The sequence below is a fragment of the Rhea americana genome, unplaced genomic scaffold (genome assembly GCF_003343005.1).
Source record: "Rhea americana isolate MKP2758 unplaced genomic scaffold, rheAme1 scaffold_334, whole genome shotgun sequence".
Classification (NCBI taxonomy): domain Eukaryota; kingdom Metazoa; phylum Chordata; class Aves; order Rheiformes; family Rheidae; genus Rhea; species Rhea americana.
Window position 1 is genome coordinate 267,797 of NW_028186462.1, and position 21,758 is coordinate 289,554.

The 21,758-nt window shown below is 49.1% G+C and overlaps 1 protein-coding gene across 2 annotated transcripts; it reads left to right on the plus strand.

The window, feature by feature from the left end:
- The first annotated feature begins 1,208 nt into the window (after nucleotides 1-1,208).
- STK25 (serine/threonine kinase 25) lies at nucleotides 1,209-21,726 on the plus strand. Of its 2 annotated transcripts, XM_085311156.1 has the most exons (13): nucleotides 1,209-1,366; nucleotides 2,533-2,581; nucleotides 2,746-2,871; nucleotides 8,584-8,814; nucleotides 10,469-10,525; nucleotides 11,536-11,644; nucleotides 12,617-12,774; nucleotides 13,043-13,228; nucleotides 13,443-13,588; nucleotides 14,457-14,571; nucleotides 14,846-14,917; nucleotides 17,769-17,905; nucleotides 19,485-21,726. In XM_085311156.1, exons 3-13 carry the CDS (start codon nucleotides 2,821-2,823, stop codon nucleotides 19,522-19,524), a joined length of 1,302 nt encoding a protein of 433 aa, XP_085167282.1. In that variant the 5' UTR covers nucleotides 1,209-1,366; nucleotides 2,533-2,581; nucleotides 2,746-2,820; the 3' UTR covers nucleotides 19,525-21,726. The 2 variants fall into 2 exon arrangements, with proteins under 2 accessions (XP_085167282.1, XP_085167280.1); XM_085311154.1 differs by lacking the exon at nucleotides 2,533-2,581.
- The last annotated feature ends 32 nt before the right edge of the window (nucleotides 21,727-21,758 follow it).

The following is a 21,758-nucleotide window of genomic DNA, read 5'->3' on the forward strand; positions in this document are numbered from 1 at the left end:
ATAATAAATATTTCTGTGAGGCGTTTGCCACCTTGCCAAGAATGAAACTGTATGGATAAATTCACGAGTCTCCATGAGGTAAGAGAAAGAACCAGGCCATCGGGGTGAACCACCACCTGAGTCACACACTTGGGGACTCGTAGCTTACCCTACCACATGGGTGATGTGCATGTGTGTGTTTATGTGCGTGCAAAAACATGTGCAGAAAGTTTCTCCCCTCTTATCCTTGCCGCAGCAGAACCAGAGCAGAACCACATTTTCCTTCATTTGATTTTCTTTCTTTTAGGTATTTCAGATCAAAGAAAGCTTTGACTCCTCCGTGTATTCCTTCCTATGGCTTCTTACAAAACAGCACAAATTAATCCTCAGAAGAAATAACTTCTGAAAAAAGCTGTGTGCATGGGCAGCCGTGACAGGGGTAGAAATCTGTGCCCCGTAAGTGGGAAAAAACTTCAGGGCCAGTTTTAAAGGTGACTGGCAACGGAAAGGGTGACAGCAGCCTGACAGGCTGCTTTGCTTCCTTAGGAAGTATTCCTCCCTTCCTTCTGGTTTCTTAGAATTTAATCTGAATTTCAACTGCGCTCCCTTCGGACTTGTCAGGAAAGCGGCGCTGATGACGAGCATCCCCACTGTGAGGATGACAAGGCCGAAAGCCTGAACAGAGCTGGGTTTCTTCAGGCAGGACGTTAATCAGCCCGATATTAAATGTGAAATAAAATAAAATAAAATAAAATAAAATAAAATAAAATAAAATAAAATAAAATAAAATAAAATAAAATAAAGAAAGCGCTGTTGAGTGAAAAAAACTCTTTTCATCCCCCCACCCCGCGCCTGCCCCGGCCGCGGCGCCCCTCCTCACACAGGCAGCGGGGACGCTGCACCCCCCTCTCTCCCCCCACCCCGCCCGCGCCTGCCCCGGCGCCGCCGGAAGCCCCGCCCACCTCGCCGCGGGGGCCACCGGGATCGGTAGTCCCCGGCCCTGCGCGCGTGCCCGTGCCCGCCCCGCCGCAGGACTCTCTCTCCCAGAAGGCCTCGCGCTCACGCCCTCGCTCTCCTCCCCCCTGCCGCCGCACCCCCGCCCGTGGCCTGCCGGGACGTGTAGTCCGGGGCGGGGCCTCGGCGCCGGCGGGCGGCCGCGCGAGAACTACGCCTCCCAGGAGGCAGCGCGGCACGGCCGCCTCCCCGCCCTCGCCTGCCCCGCCGCGCCGCGCTCCTGCGCCCGGCTCTGCCCTGCTCTCCCCTCCATTCCCCCGGTGCTCCCGCTGCCGAGCTCCGTGTCCCAGGGCAGCCCCGCGGCATGGCGCCGCGGCGGCGGGGGCGCGCGCCGCGCGGGGGCCGTTGGCCGTAGGGGCGGTGGGCTGCCCGGGTAGGTGCGGCGGGGGCCTGGGGCCGCGCCGGGGCGGGGGGCTGCCAGGGGGGCCGCGCTCGGGAGAGCGATGGGAACACTGCGGTGGGGGTCCCCGAGGGGGCCGGGGCGCGGGGGTGCCGTGCTGGGGACCCTGAGGTGGGGGTCCCCGAGGGGACCGGGGCGCGGGGGTGCCGTGCTGGGGACCCTAGGGTGGGGGTCCCCGAGGGGACCGGGGCACGGGGTGCCGTGCTGGGGACCCTGGGGTGGGGGTCCCCGAGGGGACCGGGGCGCGGGGGTGCCGTGCTGGGGACCCTGGGGTGGGGGTCCTTGAGGGGGCCGGGGCGCGGGAGTGCCGTGCTGGGGACCCTAGGGTGGGGGTCCTCGAGGGGGCCGGGGCGCGGGAGTGCCGTGCTGGGGACCCTGGGGTGGGGGTCCCCGAGGGGACCGGGGCGCGGGAGTGCCGTGCTGAAGACCCTGGGGTGGGGGTCCTCGAGGGGACTTGTGGGGCTGGAGGTCCCCGAGGGGGCTCTCTTGGGGTGGTGCCGTGCTGGGGCCACTGCACTGGGGTGGGGGGCCCCGAGGGGAATGTGTTGATTTGGAGGTGCCATGCTGGGTCCACTGGGGTGGGGGTCCCTCGAGGGGGCTGGGGATGCCGTGCTGGGGCCACTGGAGTGGGGGTTGTCAAGGGGGCTTGTTGGGCTGGAGGTCTCCGAGGGGGCTTTCTTGGGGTAGTGCTGTGCTGGAGTCACTGGGGTGGGGGTCCCCCGAGGCGGCTGGGGATGCCCTGCTGGGGCCACTGGGGTGGGGGTCCCCCGAGGGGGGCTGCGTTGGGTGGCCCGGGGCGCCGTGCGGGGCCGGGCTGCGTCGGGGTGCTTGGGTGGCTGGGACAGAGGGCTGCCCTGTGGCAGGGGTTACTGCCCTGGGGGGGTGCTTCAGGATGAAGGGGGGTGGTGGGGCACCCTGAGGTGGAGAGAAGGCGTGCTGGGCAGCTCGTCTTGGCAAATGGATGTACTGGGGTACCCTCAGAGAGGCGGGCGTTGAGAGGATTACCGGGGGGCCTGAGGAGGGAAGGGGTGACAGCGGGGCGGTCAGGCGGACTCTGCTGGGGAGATGGCCTGGGAGCTGTGGTTGGGTAACGGCAGGGAAGAGAGGGCTTGAGGCTGTGACAGCGTCTGTCGTTAAAGCGAGGTTCCTTGGTCCGTCTGGAAGTCCCACCTGGAGAAAAACCGTGAGGTGGGGTTCACTGATGCGAGGAGGGGCTGGCACACTTTGAACGGGTCGACGGAGTGCGAGGAAAACTGCAGGCTGAGGAGAAGTAGATGAAGGCAGTTTCTGGGGGGAATAAGCCAGATGCTGGGAACCTCGAGTTACAGCTGTTGTGTTCTTGCTTGTCACAGCTGACCAGTGGATGAGAAAGCACTGCCTTCCCGCTGTGCTACGGCAACCCAGGCTCCCTGATTTCGCAGAAGCGGATGTCTGGCCATCCTGTAGGCATGGCTCACTTGAGGGAATTTGCCAGCCAGGTAAGTGAGGGTTAAAGGTTTGTTTTGAACTCTTGCATCAAGAGCAAGCATGATTCTCGCAGCAAATAACTTTTTGCTGCTATTTCTCTCCCTCGCACATGTGTCGTTTCTCCTGTTAGCTAATTGATTCTCTGTGTAGAGGGGGGATTCTTGTCCCAGTGCAGTGCCCCTCTCTGAGGGTAACTTTCCTGTTTTCAGGGGGAGAGGAATTACTGTCTCTCTGAGTACTTTTCTTTTAGGAGAGAGAGGCCAGAAATGGGATCAGAAAAGCTACATTTACAGACTGAGGCAGATGGGTTGTATTAGAAGCATTCACAATAGTAACCTGGGAAAAATATTGCCTGTAACCTTAATACACGAGGGGCAGCAAAACTTGGTACTGAGCATATATCTCTTCTGAGAGAGATGTCAGTCCTAGTGGATGTGGTTAACTCCTGTTGTTGTGAGGACGTCCTCCTGAGAGGACATGGAAGGATGATGTCATGACTTGGGACTCAGAGCTAAACCACATTAATAGTATTGGCTTGAATCTTGTTTCTTCTGAAATTGGTTGTGGAGTACGTTTGATTATTGGCAGATGTCAATACTGAATATAGATCTTTTAAAACCATGTTTTATGAGAATTTTGGCATTTTTCTGTTCTGTTCCTAGTTGTAGAATTAAACAATAAAAGCTTTAGTGGTTTGAGATGATGCTTTCTCCAAGCCTTTTCAGTATGAAATTGATTTGCAATGCATCTTGGTTTGCAAGCTGTCTTTCACATAAATTATTTCCCCAAACAGTTATGGAATTCAGTGCAAATATAGAGCCTGAATGAGTCATAATACAGGGAGAGAAATGAAAGGAATAGGAGAGGACACTGTCTCATTAGGACTGGAAAATTTTGAAGGGGCTCAGTTCAGTAGCTACAGAGAAGGTTCCTCTTAAGCTTGTAGGTAAGTATGTAGGAGAGTAGACCTGAAAGAAGCTGATAAAACCAAGGAAGGTAGTTGTGAACAGAGTAGTAGGGAGTTAGAGAAATTGTTTGTGGATGGATTTATGTAAATACCATCGAGCTGTCAGTTTAGTTGCAATGAGCTTTTTATACACAGCATTATCTGATGATAAGCTTATCATCAGAGTTCCAGGGCTCTTACTTCTTAAATTATTATATAAATATCATGCATGCTCAGATTCTATCATACCATGACTCTTCATCTAGTCCTAGATTAGGAAAGCAGTCTGTGTTGTCCACTTCTTGGATCTCCTGGATGAGACCTTGTAATCTGTGCAGCTGAGGCTTGCTGGAGGGCAATAGGAATTGTGCTGAAGTTCTGCTCACCTAAATTTAGAGAATAGTGGGGAGATACTGAGAAAGTCAAGAGATTGTAGGACTTAGATTGGGATGTCAGAGACTTGCCTTAGCTTGGATTCCCAGCTCTGCTGACATGCTGGATTACCTTGGGCAAATCACCAATTTGCCCTACCTTTGTGGTTCCATTTCCTTGCCTAGGTTGTTTATGCCTTCTTATTTTGACTGCCCTTTGCAGGGTATATACAGCACAGTGGGCCTGCAGTCTTTGTTGAGAGCTCTGTCCACTAGAAGATGTATTTGCTTTGCAGTATTTAAAGCTGTTAGCTGAGCTCTGATTCCAGTTTTGCTGTTTATTATGTGACCTAGGGAAAGTCTGTCAGGTTCTCTGACTCAGTAATGTTTCACTGTCTTGAAGCAAAAGAATACTATCTGTGAAGCAATTTCACAGTCTCAGACAAATGTATACAAATATGTTTGTATTTCAAAGTGTTGCTCACTACAGAACTTACCTCCTTAGCTATGCTCTAGAAGTTCAAAACTGTTTTAGGTTCAGCCATTGAAAAGAGTTGTGTACTAATTTCGTATGGACAGGGAAGCTTTCAAATGTTTCCAGGTACAAAGCTGATTTTCTCCAAAGAGAATGTAGCGCTGCTGCAGATATCCCAGTGACCCAAAGCTTAGTATGTAGGATGCAACCTGGAGAAGTGCTGGATGGGAAGCTGGGAAGGAGAGGAGGGGAACAAAGAAAAGGAGGTCAGTAGCTGAAGTCCATTAAAACCAACTTCCTCCTTCAGCTGTGTGTGGCAGAGGAAAATGATGTCGATTTGTTTGGCTGGCTGGGAAGTTCTGTAGTCAGAAGTAACACTAAACGCTGTTGCAGTTTCATAAATATCTTTGGAGAATGCCAAACTCCAAGTCAGCTGCCATTCTGAAAGTAATGTGGCCCAGACAAACTTGACATCCTTTTTCTATACCAGACTTCTACCATACAGAACAGTGACTATGATCCTGACCTGCTCCAGACTAAGAAACAAGTCAGTATAAGCACCTCTTGGTGTTTTATGCTGCAGATGCAGGTGTGACTCTTGCTCACAACGCTGAATGCAACTCTTCTAAGAGCAAGCTGGAACAAAGCCAGAAACAACCCAGAGAGAAGATCTTGAGGTGGTTCAAAGGGCATTTGTTTCTATTCCCAACACATAGCTTATCTTTCCAAGTAGTAGCTTTGAAATGAGGGTTGGTGCTTTGCCTTCTTCAGCCTCTTCCCAAAGCTTGAGGGTGTCACGTCACTGCCTGTCTCTGCAGCTGGAGGTAGTCAAGCTGCCAAGCCTGCTCTCTCCCCATAAAGCGGCTGGTGTCGCTGCCAGGCTTGGCTCGTAACACACTGCGATTCCTAATTCCTCATGTCTGCGGTGAGTTGCTCCGTTTCGAAACATGGCATCATCAGTCATGGTGGCAAACACCTGTCGTGAGAGAGCATCCTTCTCTGCTGGTCTGCTGCTGTGAGGTTAGATGCAGGAGGGGAGTCATCTCCTGATGCAGATTGTCATCTCCCTCCTCATATTGTGAAAGTACAACCAAAATACTGGGGTTTTTTTGTGCTCTCCCACTAAAACTTTTTCATGCCTGACTCTGAGCCATCCCTACCGCCAGACTGCTCTCGAAGGGGAGAAAGAGCATGAGGCCTTTTGCTCCAGAACTGCTGTGTAATTGTCAGTCAGTCAAGCAAAAAGGTACGATGAGGGGAACATCCTTAAAGGCTTTTTGAGTTGTAGTAGGACAGGGGGCAGCAGCAGGTCAGCTGTGGCCTGGAGTTCCATTTTGCATTTGTGAGATCTGTTAATATGGAAGGAAATGGAAAGGTCTCAGGCTGGTAAGTTCTTGCAGAGCTGCCAGGTGCTAATGAGTTTCTTTAGGCTGGCAAGCTCACTTATGCAGGTGTGAAGCACTTCATCTGAGTCTATTACTTTCTCCTAACAAAGTTTGTCCAATCTGTTTGTGGCTGTGCAACTCTAAAAGGTGGATTTGGAGCCAGGGCAGTTCTTTGACAATAAGACTGGCACTGAGATCACTTGGTATTCAGAAAAGAGGCAGATTCTGCTTTTTACACTCCTCAGTGCACTGTTCAGCAGGTGCAAATTTATTGGAGTGGAGGAGAATTGGGCTGCACCGACCACGTTATTTTCTTCCCCTGCCCTTCCCCATGTTAATACCCCTGAGCATGGCAGTGTGCTCCTGCTCTTCTGATAGAGCTGTGCACTTGCATAGCTGGCATATTCCTGGCATGATTGGATCTCTTCTGCTGCCTGATTGAGTGCTAAGGGTTGTAAACCCACAGATGTGAACATTTGCTCATCCGTGGTGAGTTACAGCGTGGCAGCTCAAAACAGGAGCTGGTTTTAATAGACAAGAGCTTCTGAACTGGCATCCTGTGGATTAGCATAATTTTATCTATCTAGTTTGTCGTGGAAAGTCAGGATTGCTCCCACCAAAATGCCACCTGGTAGTATCTTCTGCAGTGCCCACAATGTGTGGTTTCCTCTCCTTGCTTAGCTAAGAGCTTCGGGGAGATGATCTTCTTTCTCTGCCTTCTCCCTGATGTGTGGAGTAGCTGGTGTAGTGAGTAGGGATTTCTGCAGTGCAGTGGGTCACTATGCAAAGAAATGCCTGGGGCACCTTGCTGTAAGGTGATCCAGAGATGGAAACTGCTCTTGGCCTTTTGTGAATCTGGATCATCCAGAGACTTGTTCTCTGCCACAGTCGTCGTTCTCTTGTTGTCTCTTGGCATTTCTCAAGTTCAAATCCTCTTCCTTCCCTTCCCCCATTCCGGTCCCTCCTATGTCTCCAGTTCTTTCCATCTCTGCGTTTCCCCTTCAGTCTCTTTCCAGCACGTTTGTGCAACATAGAGCCTGTTTGGGTGTTGCCATGGATGCACGGGGATATTTGGTTATCCTGTATCTCGGATTGGCGTGCACGTGGAAATCCTCTTGAGCGAGCCGAGTGTAACGCTCGTCCTTGCCTCGGCCTGGCTTACCCCACACAGCAGTGCGCTGGGCACCAAAGGCAAACAGCCTGTAGTGACTGCGTGGCTTAATCATTAAGCAGCACCTAATGCTGCTCAGTGATGGCCTGCTGCTAGAACCTGCTGTTAGATGGAAAAATGCTGCAGCCCTGTTCTCAGATAAAATCTCTGCTCAGCTCAAGGTCCTCGCAAGGGAGTGGCCCCTCCGGGTGACGTGTCTGAGGTGAGGCTGAGAAGCTCTGGGTGTGGAAAACTCACTGTAACAGCTTGGCCACTTCCTCTAGATCAGACCACATTTTCCAGATTTTTTTTAAACTATTTTTTAAGAAAGGCAGAAAATCTAATCACGAAAAGCCTTTTAATAGCGTGAAGCAGAACAAGACTGGTGGGCCTGCAGCTGGGCAGAATGAAATGGCATCAGAAAAGGATTCTGGCTGCTTCTTTCTCTTCCACATTCCTCTTAATGTTAATTTTGAAGCCCGATTGCTGTTAGAAAGCCAATATCTCTCAGATGATCACCATGTTAATAGCTTCCCAGTCGGTGTGTTTATCTAATGAGAGTATTGTTACTTACTTTTGCATCTGACTGTGCCAGTCAGAGAAGATGTTCCAGAAGAGCAAGTCTGTAGATGGAGTGTCCATTCAGCTCTTCTGTCTCCTCTGGGGTAGTCAGGTATCTGGGCTTCTTGCTGCTGACCTGAAAGATGGGCGGCTCCATGTGCAAACACCTGAGGAGCACTGGGCTGGATGCAGCCTGGAAATCAGGCTGCAGAAGAGCAGACAGTAAACACGGATCGGTGTTTATGTTACCGGAGTATTTCACTCTCCGAACAAGTAGGGAAAAGAACAAATGTACCACACTGTAAAATGTTTGCAGGCAGAAGAAGAGACTGCGGAAACAACCCTGCAAACACATGGTGACCTCTTCTTTGCTCACTCTACTGTTTAAAAGATAGCTGATTTGGGGACACTTTGCCTGCCTTTCTGTTTTAAGTGTGAACAAGTGCTTGCTAATCAAGCTGCTTTGGCATTAGTTTGGTGCCTGCAATTGTGCTCCAGATCAAATCCATCCTGTCCTAAAAGAACTGAACCTTTCTTTAGGGATTCTTGTTGACATCCTCCTTCCCACTATCTCTCCCCTTTCTCCTCCACCAAGGTCTGTAGGAGCAGAAAGCCAGTGTAAAAGATTTCTTCAGTTCTTCACATCTTGGGTATGCTCTGTGCTAAGTTTTTCAGCATGTGGAGACTGTTCAGGGTATATGAAGTTCAGGTAGATTAAACAACAGAGTAGATGCAGAGAGAGGGATTTGAGATGAAAATGATGTTGTCTGGGTATGGATGACACTGCAGGCTGCTCTGTGACTTACAGATTTTTTTTCTCTCCCTTCTGATTTAGCACTCTAGGGTGGACCCTGAGGAGCTGTTCACTAAGCTGGAGAGGATCGGCAAAGGATCGTTTGGCGAAGTGTATAAAGGGATAGACAACCGCACCAAGGAGGTGGTTGCCATCAAGATCATTGATCTGGAGGAGGCTGAGGATGAAATTGAGGACATTCAGCAGGAAATTACAGTGCTCAGCCAGTGTGATAGTCCCTACATCACCCGATACTATGGCTCGTACCTGAAGGTAGGAGACACTGCCATGGCAATTCCCTTGCCAGCAGTTTGGGAGTGGGGCAGGACTCTGTATGGATGCTGCAGCTGATAGTGGGGAAAGGTACCCAATCTATGAGGTTCACTATGGCAACAAGAGCCGTAACGGCTTTGCCCACCGCATTTATGTGGTTCTAATGTGAGGCTGAGCTTTAACACACTTGCAAAGCACATGGGAATGAGGTGTTCAGCGCAGTGTGGTCCCAAGAGCAGGGCAGTTTAGATGAAAAATCTTCCATTGAAAAGAGGCCCCTGCCCAGTTTGACCATTCTTGAAAGGAAGTTTGTGGAACGCTTTTTGGAAATACTGCAGTTCTTAAGGTGATATCACTAATGGCTTTCTATCTCTGGAAGGATCTAGACTGTCTTTGGAAAGAAGAGGACTTTGAAGCTGTATTTCTGATCTTGTGATTGTGTGATGTTAATTCTTTCCCAAGCCTTTTTTTCCCCTGGCTGTAACCTGTCACCAGTTACTTTTGGGAGCCCGGCACATGGAGATCTTTCTTGCTAGGAATGGGGAGTAGGCTGTTCTCAGAGAAAAGGCTCCTCTCTGGTTTCTAGTGGGAGCTCTGAGCACACTCTAGCAGAGCCCAGCTTTTCCAGAGCTCCTTTGGCATGAAATAACTGCTGCCCAAAAGCTGAGCTGCCTTTTGTGTAGTGCTGTTCATGTTGTCTCTGCCTGGGAAAGGCTGCCAGTCAGCTGCTTATTTCCAGCAGATGGCTTGAAGCATCTAAGCCTGTTTCATTTCCACTGCAGGAAGGCTGAAGGAGGGTACAGGGCAGCACCTGCAAATGCCTGCAAAGGACTGGAGCCCTCTTGCACTAGTCCTTGCAGGGGAGCAGGAGCCAGGGAAGAGCATATTGAGGGGTTGAAGGAATGATAAGAAGAGGGTCAGAGTCTTTACAGGAGCGCTGGGACAAATGAGGTGCATCTTTTCCACTGGAACAGGGTTGGGAATTCTTCGTGGAGGCCGTTAGTGATGATTAGAAGCAGCATTTGCGTGCCTGCTGCTGGAGATATATGTAATGTTGGGTCTGGAGCAAAGCAGTTCTTAGGCTTTTGGGACCCTGATGATTCCTCGCATGTTTTCCAAAGGCTATAATGCATTTTCTCAGCCTTCTAATGAAAACATCAAAAAGGCTGTGGTTTCATGGACCGGCTGCATCTCTCTTATCAGGATGTTTTGAGCCTCAGTCTGGGAATCCCTTTGGGGAGTAAGAGAGTGTTTTGCTGATCTTCCTTTCAAGTTGGCAACCCTGTTACTGCGATCAAAGGCTGAAAAGCTCCCCCGTCTCATCCTTAGTGTTGACAAGCTGGAGATATGCTAGATGGGTTGGAATGATGTTGCACAGCTCTAATCTCTGAATGTGCTTATCTCTGTGGGCTGTGTAGTCTGGTGCCTGTAGTGGCACTAAGCTTGCTCAGATAAAACTGGAGACTGAGAGAAACGTAGTGGGACAGGTCTGCTGTTGCAGTGCTGTGTCAGCAGGAAGACAGACAGCCGGGAGCTCCCTCTGATCTGTCTTGTACGAGGTTGCTCATGAGTCTTGCTGCTTTTGGGGTGTGGTTTAACTTTTCCACCTGCTTTTATTTTTGTCTTTGCTCTTGAGTTGTGTTCTTGCTTGCAGGGCACTAAACTGTGGATAATCATGGAGTACCTGGGAGGGGGCTCAGCCCTGGATTTGGTAAGTACTTAGTAAGCTCCGGTCCCCGAAAAATGTGGGCTGGAGCCTTGACTGGTGAAATGCCCATAAGCTAGACACTCGTTTGCCACATGTCATCGTTCTGGCAGCCCTGCGACTGAAGAGTAGGCAGTGCAGGACAGGCATGCTGCTTATTTGTATCCCAGGACAGAGGAAATGTTTGCACAGAGCTCAACTTTCAGAGCTCCGTTGTCCCATGTGCCTGGCTGCTTTACAAGAGAGAGAACTGAAATGTGATGGCAGCCAGTTGTTTTTGAGCAGTGCAAATCCATATCTCACCTAACCAAAGATCTGTCCCTGCAAAGAGTTTGCAGTGTTGTTTGGTGCCTCTGGAGCATCAAGTTCAGGCAGGCCATAGTCCATGATGAGGGTTTCCAAGTGCTTGGTAACACGAATGGTGTCTAACAAGCTGCCTCTGATTTTAAGGGAATGCAAATGCAAAATAAACAAAGTTTATTTGGAAAAGTTCTGCTGTGTTGTATTCTTTAGCATGGATTGTGCTTTTCTCCCTGGGAGAATAAAGCATGTTTTTTCCAGAGCAGTAACTAAGGGCTCGTAGTGAAAGCTGCTGAGCCCGCACTGACTTAAAGGAAGGGTGTAGTAGGGGCCTGTCAGCAGCAGAAGTCGTCTCAGTGTCACAGCCTCAGTTAGTGCACCGAGAAGGCTGGACTTGTTAAGAGTAGAAGCGATTAAAAGGAGAAAAACTTCGATATTAATACCCTGTTACTGCACAACCAGAGGGTAGAAACCCTCTCTGGGCTGTTGCGGTGGCTGAAATTCAGATTTTGGATGCTAGCAAAGAGGCTTGAGCAGGAGAAACTGAGAAGTTCTGTTCACCAATATGTTTCTAGGGCAAAGCAAGAAATGAGCTGCTATTGGTGGGGCATGGTTTACAAATCTTTGCTTGGCAAAGATTTTCACGTAACAAATGGAGAAGCTGAGAAATCTAAGGTATCAGTCACGCTTTAAGTCAACTTTTTGCCCTTTTTCAGCTAAAGCCTGGACCTCTGGAAGAGACTTACATAGCTACTATCCTGAGGGAAATTCTAAAGGGCTTGGACTATCTACACTCTGAGAGGAAGATCCACAGGGACATCAAAGGTAAGAGTAGAGAGTTCAGTCCTTTCTCTTGTAAGGGATGTTCCGAACATGTCTTGAAGTATTATACAGGAATAGTCTGAAGGGTTTCAAAGACTGCTTTTCCTGTAATGCATTGGGTTGCTTGCTTCTGAAGCTGAAACTATTCATGTTATTGCAGCTAATGTTTTTGATGGTTTTAGTCTAGGTTATGTGGTAGCAGTAAGGATTTATAGCTTTTCTGGGGTATCTGTAGTTTGAACAGATAGATAGAGTAAAGGAGTTAGTAGACGGCGCCCTCAAACATCTGATGACTGTCCTTGGCTATGCCTGGACATTTGCTTTAGTGTGCTGAACCTCAAGGCTGGTTAGACTCAACTTGTCTACAACTTATTGTGCCTGTGAGCTGTCCTCATACAGGGTTTACAGCCCTAGAAAATCAGGGCAGGTCAGGTCAGCTTATCCTGCTACTGATTTTTGTAGCCACTGGCCCTATGCAGTGCATAGGTGGTGTGTGCATGTTTCCAGGTGGTGTCTCAGGAAGAAAAGACCTGTAAAAATAAGTCTGAGCAATGCTGCTCTCTCAAGCTGAGTTAGCAGGAGCCAGTACGAGAGCAGGACTTCTGAACCCTTTAGAAAGGTCTGCTGTTTAATCCGTACTGAATGCTACTCTGAAAAAAAATCAAGACTTTTTGAGGTATCTTGGGCGGAAATCTTCTCCCTTCTTGTGAAGTGACCAGGAATTCACTTCACAGCTAGTCCTTGCTAACACCCCACAGGTATTCCCCTTCTCCTGATCCAACCACGTGTATGAGCTAGGCCTGTGTTACCCAACAGAGGTCAGAGAATGGGAATGAGTCTGAAGCTGGAAGTCCAAGCTAAGGGTTTTCATGAGGTAAAAGGGAATGTCACAGAGAGGTTCATTCTCAGAGTTCACTTCCATAGGGGTTGCAGATGGTTAGAAACCAGTGGACTTACACTCATTTGTGTGAACAGCTGCCAACGTACTGCTTTCGGAGCAAGGAGATGTGAAACTGGCTGACTTTGGAGTGGCTGGACAGTTGACAGACACCCAGATCAAGAGAAACACCTTTGTTGGGACTCCATTCTGGATGGCACCAGAGGTCATCAAACAGTCTGCTTATGACTTCAAGGTGAGCTGGCAGCAGGAGAAGGGTAGGTACTTGATGTTACTGTAAATTAAATAGTGCTATGATTAATACGGAGGTTGGAGATGCTTGTTGCAAGAATAATACTTTCATATTACGGTTCAGGATCTGTGGGGAAGTTTGTCTGTTAGACATAAACCACTCTATGTGATTTTATGTAATAGGCTTTTCAGCTATATCAAATTCTGTGCTTTCATGTTGCAGAATTGCTCCTTGCTGTCCTCTGCAGTCACTGTTCTTGCTCCTTTCTCAGGCAGATATCTGGTCCCTTGGAATTACAGCCATTGAACTAGCAAAGGGAGAGCCCCCAAATTCTGACTTGCATCCTATGAGGGTTCTCTTCCTGATTCCCAAAAATAACCCTCCAACACTTGAGGGACACCACAGCAAGCCCTTCAAGGAGTTTGTGGAAGCCTGCCTCAATAAGGATCCTAGATTTGTGAGTATTGCTGTCTGCCTCTGAATTCTGGTAGCATGTTGTAGAGGCCAAAGATTCCCTAGCAGAAAGACTTCTTGGTGCAAGGCTGCTGGAGAGGGAGCAGTGCTGTATTTGCAGGATGGAAGGGCGAGCCCGGCAAGAGTTAGAGGCAGTGCACAGTGTGTTTGGTACACAGACAGTGCCATATGAAGCATGCTTTCCTTATTTACTCCAGAGGCCAACAGCTAAAGAGTTGCTAAAGCACAAGTTCATCACACGCTACACCAAGAAAACCTCATTCCTAATGGAGCTGATTGACCGATTCAAGCGCTGGAAGTCAGAGGGCCATGGAGAGGATTCCAGTTCTGGTGATTCTGACATGTATGTATATATGCTGCGTGGAGGGATGCCCTGCTGCGCTCTGCACCCAGCGTAGCTGCTGCAAGCAGTTTAGGGGTGGGAGACCTTATGTCAGGACAGGGAGACCTGAGAACATCTGTGTGTTGAGAGTAAAAGACTGCTGCCTGAAGAAATATCTTGTTACCTCCTGTTCAGTGGGACCTTGAACTCTCTTCTAGTCTCCCCTGTGGAGCCCTTTTGAGTGTAAGGACTCAAAAATACTTTTCATATAAGAAACATCTAGTCTCTGCATCACTGAGACAAGGCCCTTATTGCCTGTATTTTACGCACATTCAGTGCATTGCCTTCCGTAGAGCTACAGGCTCTAGCAACAGTTGGGTGTGTATGTGGGCTTGTGTTCGTTCATGTGCAGAGAGCTTCGCTACTGATGTGGAGGATAACAAGACTATGAAACTCGGGTGAGGAGAAGGTACTGTTTATTGCCAGGCTAGTATCACAGAGCTTTTCTTTATCTATACTGGGATAGACTCAGGTGACAAATGACTCTGGGGCGTTGGCCTGGATCACCTTAAGTTAGCCTGACTCCCGAAACTGTGAGCTCAGGATCTTGAAATTCTCATAACTTTAACTAGCAGTTGAAACAGCACTCAAGCAGAAAGTATTGTCCTTGGTAGTGCAGTAACTTGGGAATGTGATCTAGTTCTTGGTTGAGATCTGTGTGGGCTCTAGAGACTAGAATGGTTTCTCTTTAGGACTTCTTTTCTGGGGTAGAGAAGGGCCTGGAGCCCTGTGGTGACATGATGAGCCTGTAAATATGGGAATGCATGGGTAAAACAGTGTGTGGAGGTGATGCTTTGCCTTGACCCCCCCCTCCCCTTTGTGTTTCCAGTGATGGAGAGACAGAAGATGGAGACCAAGGTCCAATTTGGACGTTCCCACCAACTATTCGCCCCAACTCCTTGGGCAAACTGCATAAAGGAATGGCTCTTCATGGTTCCCAGAAGGTCAGTTTGCCATCTGTTCCTTCAAACTAACGCAAGTTTGAGAGTCTTGGGGTAGCTACCAGTCACTCATGTTCTATCTAAAATTGACTTTAGTCTGGTATCAAGAGCTAGTGTCCCAGAGCTGCCTCTTCCACATCTGTTGGGTACTGCAAGCTGTGGCTTTCCTGAGACCTGGTTGAGGGCACTGTGATCGAGATTACCCAGAGTTTTAGTAGTTTGTGTGCCCTGGGATCCTTTCCCTGTGCTTGTAACTCCTTTGTATATTATTTTCTAGCCCACTGAGCCCATCAAGAGGCAACCACGGTCGCAGTGTCTCTCTACCCTTGTTCACCCGGTCTTTGGGGAGGTGAGTAGGACGTTCTTGCTGTCTGCTGTGGCTGGAGGTGAAGATGGACCTGGCATGGATTTGCAGATGGGAAGGATTCTGAGAAGGGACTTGGGGCAACATACCCAGTAGGGTTAAGGGACTGTAAATCACTTGAGTCTCTATTCAGAAGTCTATGCAATATGATAGGAAAGTGATTTTTTTTCCTGGAGCTCCTTCTCCAAAATGCTTGTGTTCCTGGAAGCATAGTGTTGCTGTGTTGTCTTCAAGCGGGAATGAGATACAGGAATACCTGCTTCTTGTCTGTGTCCTAGGCTTGCTGATGCCTGGGTGTCACTGGACTTCTGCCTTCCCTGAACTTGCCTGTCGCTGTGCTTGCTCCCTGCTCCGACGCTGTCTGCAGCTCCTCCCTGTTGTGCACAGCAGCCTGCAGCACAATTGCTGAGGAGAAATCTTTCTCTCTATAGATGGGTTCGATCCTGATGCTGCTCTCGGGGAGGCCAACCACTATCTTGTTTCCTCCAGATAATCTCTGGATTTAAACTCTTCTCTATGGTCTAGTGCTATGTGGAAGGAGGATTTACTGCTGCAGTGCTGACGGCAGAAGCTGTTCTGAAAAGCAGGCATTTAATGTTCTTTAGACAGGAGAATTTAACTGCTTGGCCTCTTCCATGCTCCACTGGACTTGCCTGTGTGCACGGACCTCCGCACCTCAAGTCTCATAGGCCTAGACCTATGAGATAAAGCTGGATAAGAGTATCGCTCATTCCCAGTGCAGTCTCCTTATGCTGCATGAGTACTGACTTCTGGGCTACAGTCCTTTCTGGTTAGGAGCCTTCTGGGGAGAGGATGCTGAGCTGTGGGCCCATTAAGTCAGTGAGTGCATCCTTGGGCTTCTCCTTAGCATCCTTGCTGTGCCCCTTGCAGGCATGAAGTGATGTTTGTGTGTGGGGGGGGGAGAGAGGAAAGAAGCTTTCATTTCTGCTAGCTTGACTCACCTGCCCCAAATTTGCTGACCCTTCTTTCCTTTGATTAGAGTTCCCTGATGGCTCTGCTGATCCCGCTCACATGGTCAGGTGCAGAGAAGGTTCTGAGCAGTTCTGGAAATAACCTGTGTTTCCAAGCAGAGTAGCAGGGGTTTGGAGAACATTTTGCTCCACATCCTGCAGGAAAGCTACCTCGCTCCTTGTTGCACATGTTGTTCTTTCCAGTTGCAGAGTTTCCTACTGGCAGCAGGCTTTCTCCTTCTCGCCGTTGTATCAGGGGCTCTGGAATGTGCTAGATTTTGATCACCATTTTCCATAAGAGGGCTTTACAAAATGAGGTCTTACTGAGATGCTGTTTAGTCTTTCATATGCTTTCCCTGCGTGTGCGTTATTGGATGTTAATATTGCAAATGACCCATGTTGAAGTACAGATGTAGGCAATTATGCAGCTCCAGAAGCCTGTCTGTTCTCATCCTGGGGATGAACGGAGAGGCTCTGGGTAAGGTATTTGGAGCTGTAGAACTAAGCAGTGAATAAAAGCCAACCCTTTAAGGCTTTGTACGGTATCCAGTGAAGCCTGCTAACCTCCAGAAAGCTTCTCCACGGTGGAGAGCAGCAGGATGACACAAACTGCTCACATCACGGGCTATTCAGCAAACTAAAGGTTGGTGGCTTGGCATCAAAGGGTGGCGATAAACTAGCGACTTGCCTGTAGGACAGACCTCATGCCTCGTTTTGCTTCCATGAGGCAGGCGGTCTGTGAACGGGTAGAGGTCAAAGCAAATCCTGGGCCTTGGTGTCACGACTATTTTTGGCCTGAGCAATCTGCCTCCTTGGTGTGTAGTCGAGTTGCCCTTCATCCCCCTTGCCACTTCTGAACGAACAGAGAAGCGTGCGAGCTGCTTACGCAGCTGAGGCTTTGTGCTAGCGAGCGTCAACCCCTGCTGAAGAGGCAGCGGCGCGGGGACGGTTCCAGCTGGGGATCAGCAGCCGCATTGTCCCGCGTGCTGCCGCAGCAGAGAGGATGAATTCAAACAACGCAAAGTCTGATCCTGGAACTGCAGACAAAAAGACCTGCGAGGCTTGTGTAAAGCCCCTTAATCAGTCTAGCCTAATGGGAGCTTAATTGAACCAGACAGCAGTTAGCTGGCAGGCATTGCTCATTCAACAGAAGGCTTTGCTTTTTGCGCAGCTCGCTGCTTAACGCTGCACGCTAAGGAAGGAGCTGCAGCATCGAGCCGCTTGGGCAAAGGAGGTGGGGAAACGCAAGCAGACCCACAGCGGCGGAGGCCCGGTCAGAGCACGCTAACGACAAGAGATGCAGAGAGGCTTTTCAGCTAGGTCTGATGTGCTTGGAGGTCTTGCTGCATGGGCTTCATTCCCCTTTTCTGCCTGGGGAAAGCTCCCTCCTGGGGATGACACTGTGGTGGAGGCCCAGTGGCAGGGGGTCAGTAGTATGGCGTCTGTTAAAAACAGTGGTAACCAAATCCCAGTGTTAGAATATTTTCTGCCCTACCAGTCTGGAAACCGGTGGTGTGTGTGTAAGGGTGCTAAGATATTCTTAGCAACAGAGATGGCTGCACCGGTTCAGCTGGAGCTGCAGGAGAGCAATTTGTTCTGTTGCTGCGTCCAGGTTTTCAGGGCTGTTGATCCATTCCTATCATCTAGGTTGTTTGAGAGCGTATCAGAGCCTCTTTAATAAGGACACTAACTAGTATCCAAAGAAAGCCTGAAATCCAGACACCGGACTTCGGCCTTCCCAACCTACAATAAAAGCTCTGATTTTTAGCAATACTCGCAGTATCCTGCTAAAAAGGGAAAGGGACTTGATCTCTGCTTTCTGCAGTGGGATGAGGAGCTAATGATGTGGTGTTTCTGGGTTGCAGCTTAAAGACAAGCACAAGCAGACTGGAGGCAACGTGGGAGCTATGGAGGAGCTGGAAAATGCCTTCAGCTTGGCTGAGGAGTCCTGCCCAGGCATCTCTGACAAACTGATAGCACACATGGTGGAGCGGGTACAAAGGTGAGTGTGCCCTACGCTGTGAGCTGGGGTGGAGCTGGCAGTGAACCGAACCGTTGCCGTACTGCCTAGCTATGTTAAAGGTTGGTACTGAGCAGTCAAGACACCCCAAATACGAATACTGATGATATAGCTGATATAAGAGTCCCTAAGTCACTTCTTTTAAGTGCTTTTCATCTAACCGAAGCAGTTCTTCCTGGCCTGAGAAGCCATTTCCTACACTAAACAGGTTTCTGTAGCATAGGGGAATGTTACAGAGCACAGAAAGATTCTCCCTGCCTTCACCTTACGTGTGGCATCCTGGTTGTCCCATTAGCTAGGCAGCGGACACTATGCAGAATGTCACTGGAATCGCTTCGGGGCTAGAGAGTATCATCTGATTCACTGCAAGGAATGTGCTTTAAAGCACTACTTGCAACCAGTTGCTTTGCTTACCCAGGATCAGGTAGCAGGTACTGAATAATAAAGCAGTGAAGACGTATAGTCCAGTATAACGAAGCTCTCTGCAGCTTAACATCCAGCTTAGCTCCGCTACTGGCACCAAGTTCAGTGAAATCTGTGTAGTGCAGACAGCAATGTCAGATCCTGCTCACAGGTTTAGAGGACTTCTTTATTTAACACTAATTCAGCTTCATCCCCATCATAGCTCTTAATGGGCTATCCTGAATCTTCCCCTTTCCTCACCAGTCAAGAAACTTTACTTCCAGCCTCCTGGCTGTCAAGGGGCCAAATGTTACGTGTTTGCTGTTCATGTGACCGAAGTAGCCGTTCTGCCTTCCAGTTGCTAACACAAATACGACTCAATCTTTACACCCTTGAGCCAGGGTTTTCTAAGTATCTATTTCTGAGGGCTGAAAGCTGGCTTAGTTTGTGTCTTGTAGCTAAAGTAGCAATCTGATGCTATCAAGTGAAGAGAAATCTTAGATATTAAGGACAAAAAATATTGGCCATTCTTAATGACTGACTTAGTAGCAGAAGATCTCAAAGCTTTCAAGCAAATATGCTCTGGGTCTCTTGAGATGCCTGATCTAATAATCACCCAAAGCAGGAAAGAGAACGTTCCTGTCCGTTCTGGCTGCCCGACAGAGACTGCAGAACTTGTGCTGGCGACTCCTGCCAAGGTTTTATCCTCTAGTTGAGTGAGAGGTACTTGCACAGATGTGCTTTGGGTGACTGTCTAGATGACTGCAGCACAACTGTTTAAATAAGTATCGTTTGCTTCTAGCACTGTAGAAATGGCAGTACTGGATGACGTGTAAGCACAAGAGAGTGACGCTGTGGAGGTTTGTTTCTTGCTGTAGAACATTAATGCTCAAAACGTCTTGTTAGCCTGTCCTAAACTTGCATTGTAAAGGGACAGAGGAAAAAATGCCTTCTCTGGCTGGTTGTCCTTCCAGAGACTTGCAACTTCATGTAGAAAACTGGGAGTTTGGAGTAGGGGAAAACACAGGCAGACTTGCTGCTTCATCAGCGGGCATGCTGGTTGGTGCCGTACGGTGCCCACAGACGTGTAGGCAGTCTTTCAGGGTGACGACTCAAACGGGTAACAGCAACCAATTCTGCTCGTTCATCTTTCTTGCAGGTTTTCACACAGTCGGAACCACCTGACTTCTGCCCGCTGACACGTACATTCCCTGCTGCTGTTTTGAGGGGGGAGAAGGATTTTTTTCCGGCTTCATAAGAACTACATTAGAACCCAGACCACCATCTGCTGTTGGATGTAACATTGTGTTACGGACTCCAGGACATTTCAGAGCCTTCATATACACGTGTTTCCATGATAACCCAGGGTGGGGTTTGCAATGCAAGTACAATTTAGACCTTTTGCAGAGCCCAAGATGGGCGGTCTAATTGTTTTTACAATGTACTCAATGCAGTTTTTAATTGTTTCCCTATGGATGTATCCATTTTGGCTTGGTTTGATTCACAGCTTATTATAGGTAAATGCCTGGCTGCTGGAGAAGAGGGAGAGTCTCTTCCACTCACATATGTTACAAAGGCAAGTCTGATGGGTTTAGCCTTCTGCCATTTCCAAAGAAGTGTTTCTGAGCAGTAACGTGCAAGTAGGGTAGGGCTGCAAGCTCTCCGTGCACTACAGCCTCTGGGAGAGTTGGAGCAGCGCTCTAATTGTTTGAGAGGATTGTTTCAACTCCTTCACACACTAGTAAAGAAAAGCTTTCAACTACAGCAGCAGTTAAGCTAAAACGTGTAGCTTGCTGCTGGTCTCTCCTAGCTTGTCATTTCACAGGAGGATGGGTTTGCTGACTACGCTTCCTTTTTTTGGCTCTGGGACATCATTTTGTATCAGGCCTTGGTTCATCTAATTCAGGCTACAGCAAAGCTTGCCTTGGGTCAGTGTAGACAGGCAAGGCCAAGTGGTTGTGTTCTGGTTTGAAAGGGCTGGGGAGCAGATAAGGTTCCTTTCCTGGTTGCTTTCTGCAGCTCGAGTGGCCAGATATGTGGCTTTTGGCAGCCCTAGTCTCTAAACTGAGTAGCCATCCCACTGTGTTTGCCCCAGTGCTACAGAAGGATTAAAAAAAAAAAAAAAGACAGGGGTAGGGAATAAGATAACCAAAGGCACTGATGGGGCTTCATCTTCAGAAGGCAAGTCTACATTTCATAGAGGTTTTTTGAAGCATACAAAATAGATGGCAAACAGCAGTGGTGGTGCGCTTTGGGTAGCAAAACCACACTGGGCTCTCATCCCCTTCATCTTGGCTTTCCCATACTGACTCTTTCAGTTTGGGAGCGGAACTCAGTGAAGCCAGGGCTTTGCTCCAGTTGACAAGGTGTGTTGTAGCTTGCTAGCAGAGAGATTAAAGCATCTACTGATGTATTGCCTGCTTAAGGCATTCCAGTGGAGCCGTCCCAGCTAGCTTTGCTTTCTGTAGAGTACTAGTTTCTCGAGCAAGTCTTTAATTCAGGTTAATGTACAGATCTTAAATCTATACTTTAAAGGTCTAGAAAACCAGATGTAGGATTGTAACTTCTGACAGTGAGTTGCTTAGAGAACTCTCTAACTGTAAAAATACCACCATTAAGTCAGCAAGACTTTTTTAGACACCTGGAAGCTCCTGTCTGGGTGTTTGTGAATGATGTGGCTCACTCGAAAGCCGCTGAAAACAAAAGCGATAGCTGTTCAGCATTTTCTTTCTTTTCTTTTAATAGGCCACTCTTAGTGAACAAGGTTTGACCTTTTTTCTTTTCTTTTTTCTTGGGGTACTTTGATTCGGGCCCGCAGGTTGCAAGCGTAGGGCTCAGAGGCAGCACGTGTTTCCGCCCACCCCGGTGTACTATGTTCACTTTAGCTTACGTCCACCTTCCGCCCTGCCTCCGTGACGGGCGAGTATGGGCTGGCGCAGAGCCGCCGGGCTGGCGGAGAGCAGGGGCTGCCGTGCCGGCTCGAGCGGGCCGGTGGCGTTTCCGGGGGTAGCGTGCGAGCCGGCAGAGCCTGTATTTGTGAAAAAACAGCACAACCCTCCCTTTTTCTTCCCCCCCCAGCCTCCCCGCTCCGGAGAAGGAGTTAGTTAGCATGTAGGTAGGACACTTTTACTTACCGAGGCGGAAGGCAGAGGCTGCGGTCTAGCAGGAAGGCGGCCGAAAGGTTCCTGCTGCTTTTTAAAAAGTTGTTGTTCATGACGGTAGCAAATCGTGTCAATAAGGTACCTTGTATTCTCCTTCACATGCACTGCAGCGTGACGAGTAACGTTCTTAAAGGAAACGATCCCCACAGCCTTCCTTCAGTACGCAAAGCAACAACAGTTTTAGGTTTTAAAAACATTGAAAGGGAACTGCCACTTTCAATAAAGTAACAAATCCAAGGAGGGTCGCGTAACTCGTTATTGCGAGGGAACCG

Excerpts from the sequence above, each read along its gene's own strand:
- STK25 (XM_085311156.1), top strand. The coding sequence starts at position 2,821 with ATGTCTGGCCATCCTGTAGGCATGGCTCACTTGAGGGAATTTGCCAGC. Across the intron at positions 12,775-13,042 it reads AGTCTGCTTATGACTTCAAG|GCAGATATCTGGTCCCTTGG; the intron begins GTGAGCTGGCAG and ends CTCCTTTCTCAG. Across the intron at positions 14,572-14,845 it reads CTCTTCATGGTTCCCAGAAG|CCCACTGAGCCCATCAAGAG; the intron begins GTCAGTTTGCCA and ends ATTATTTTCTAG.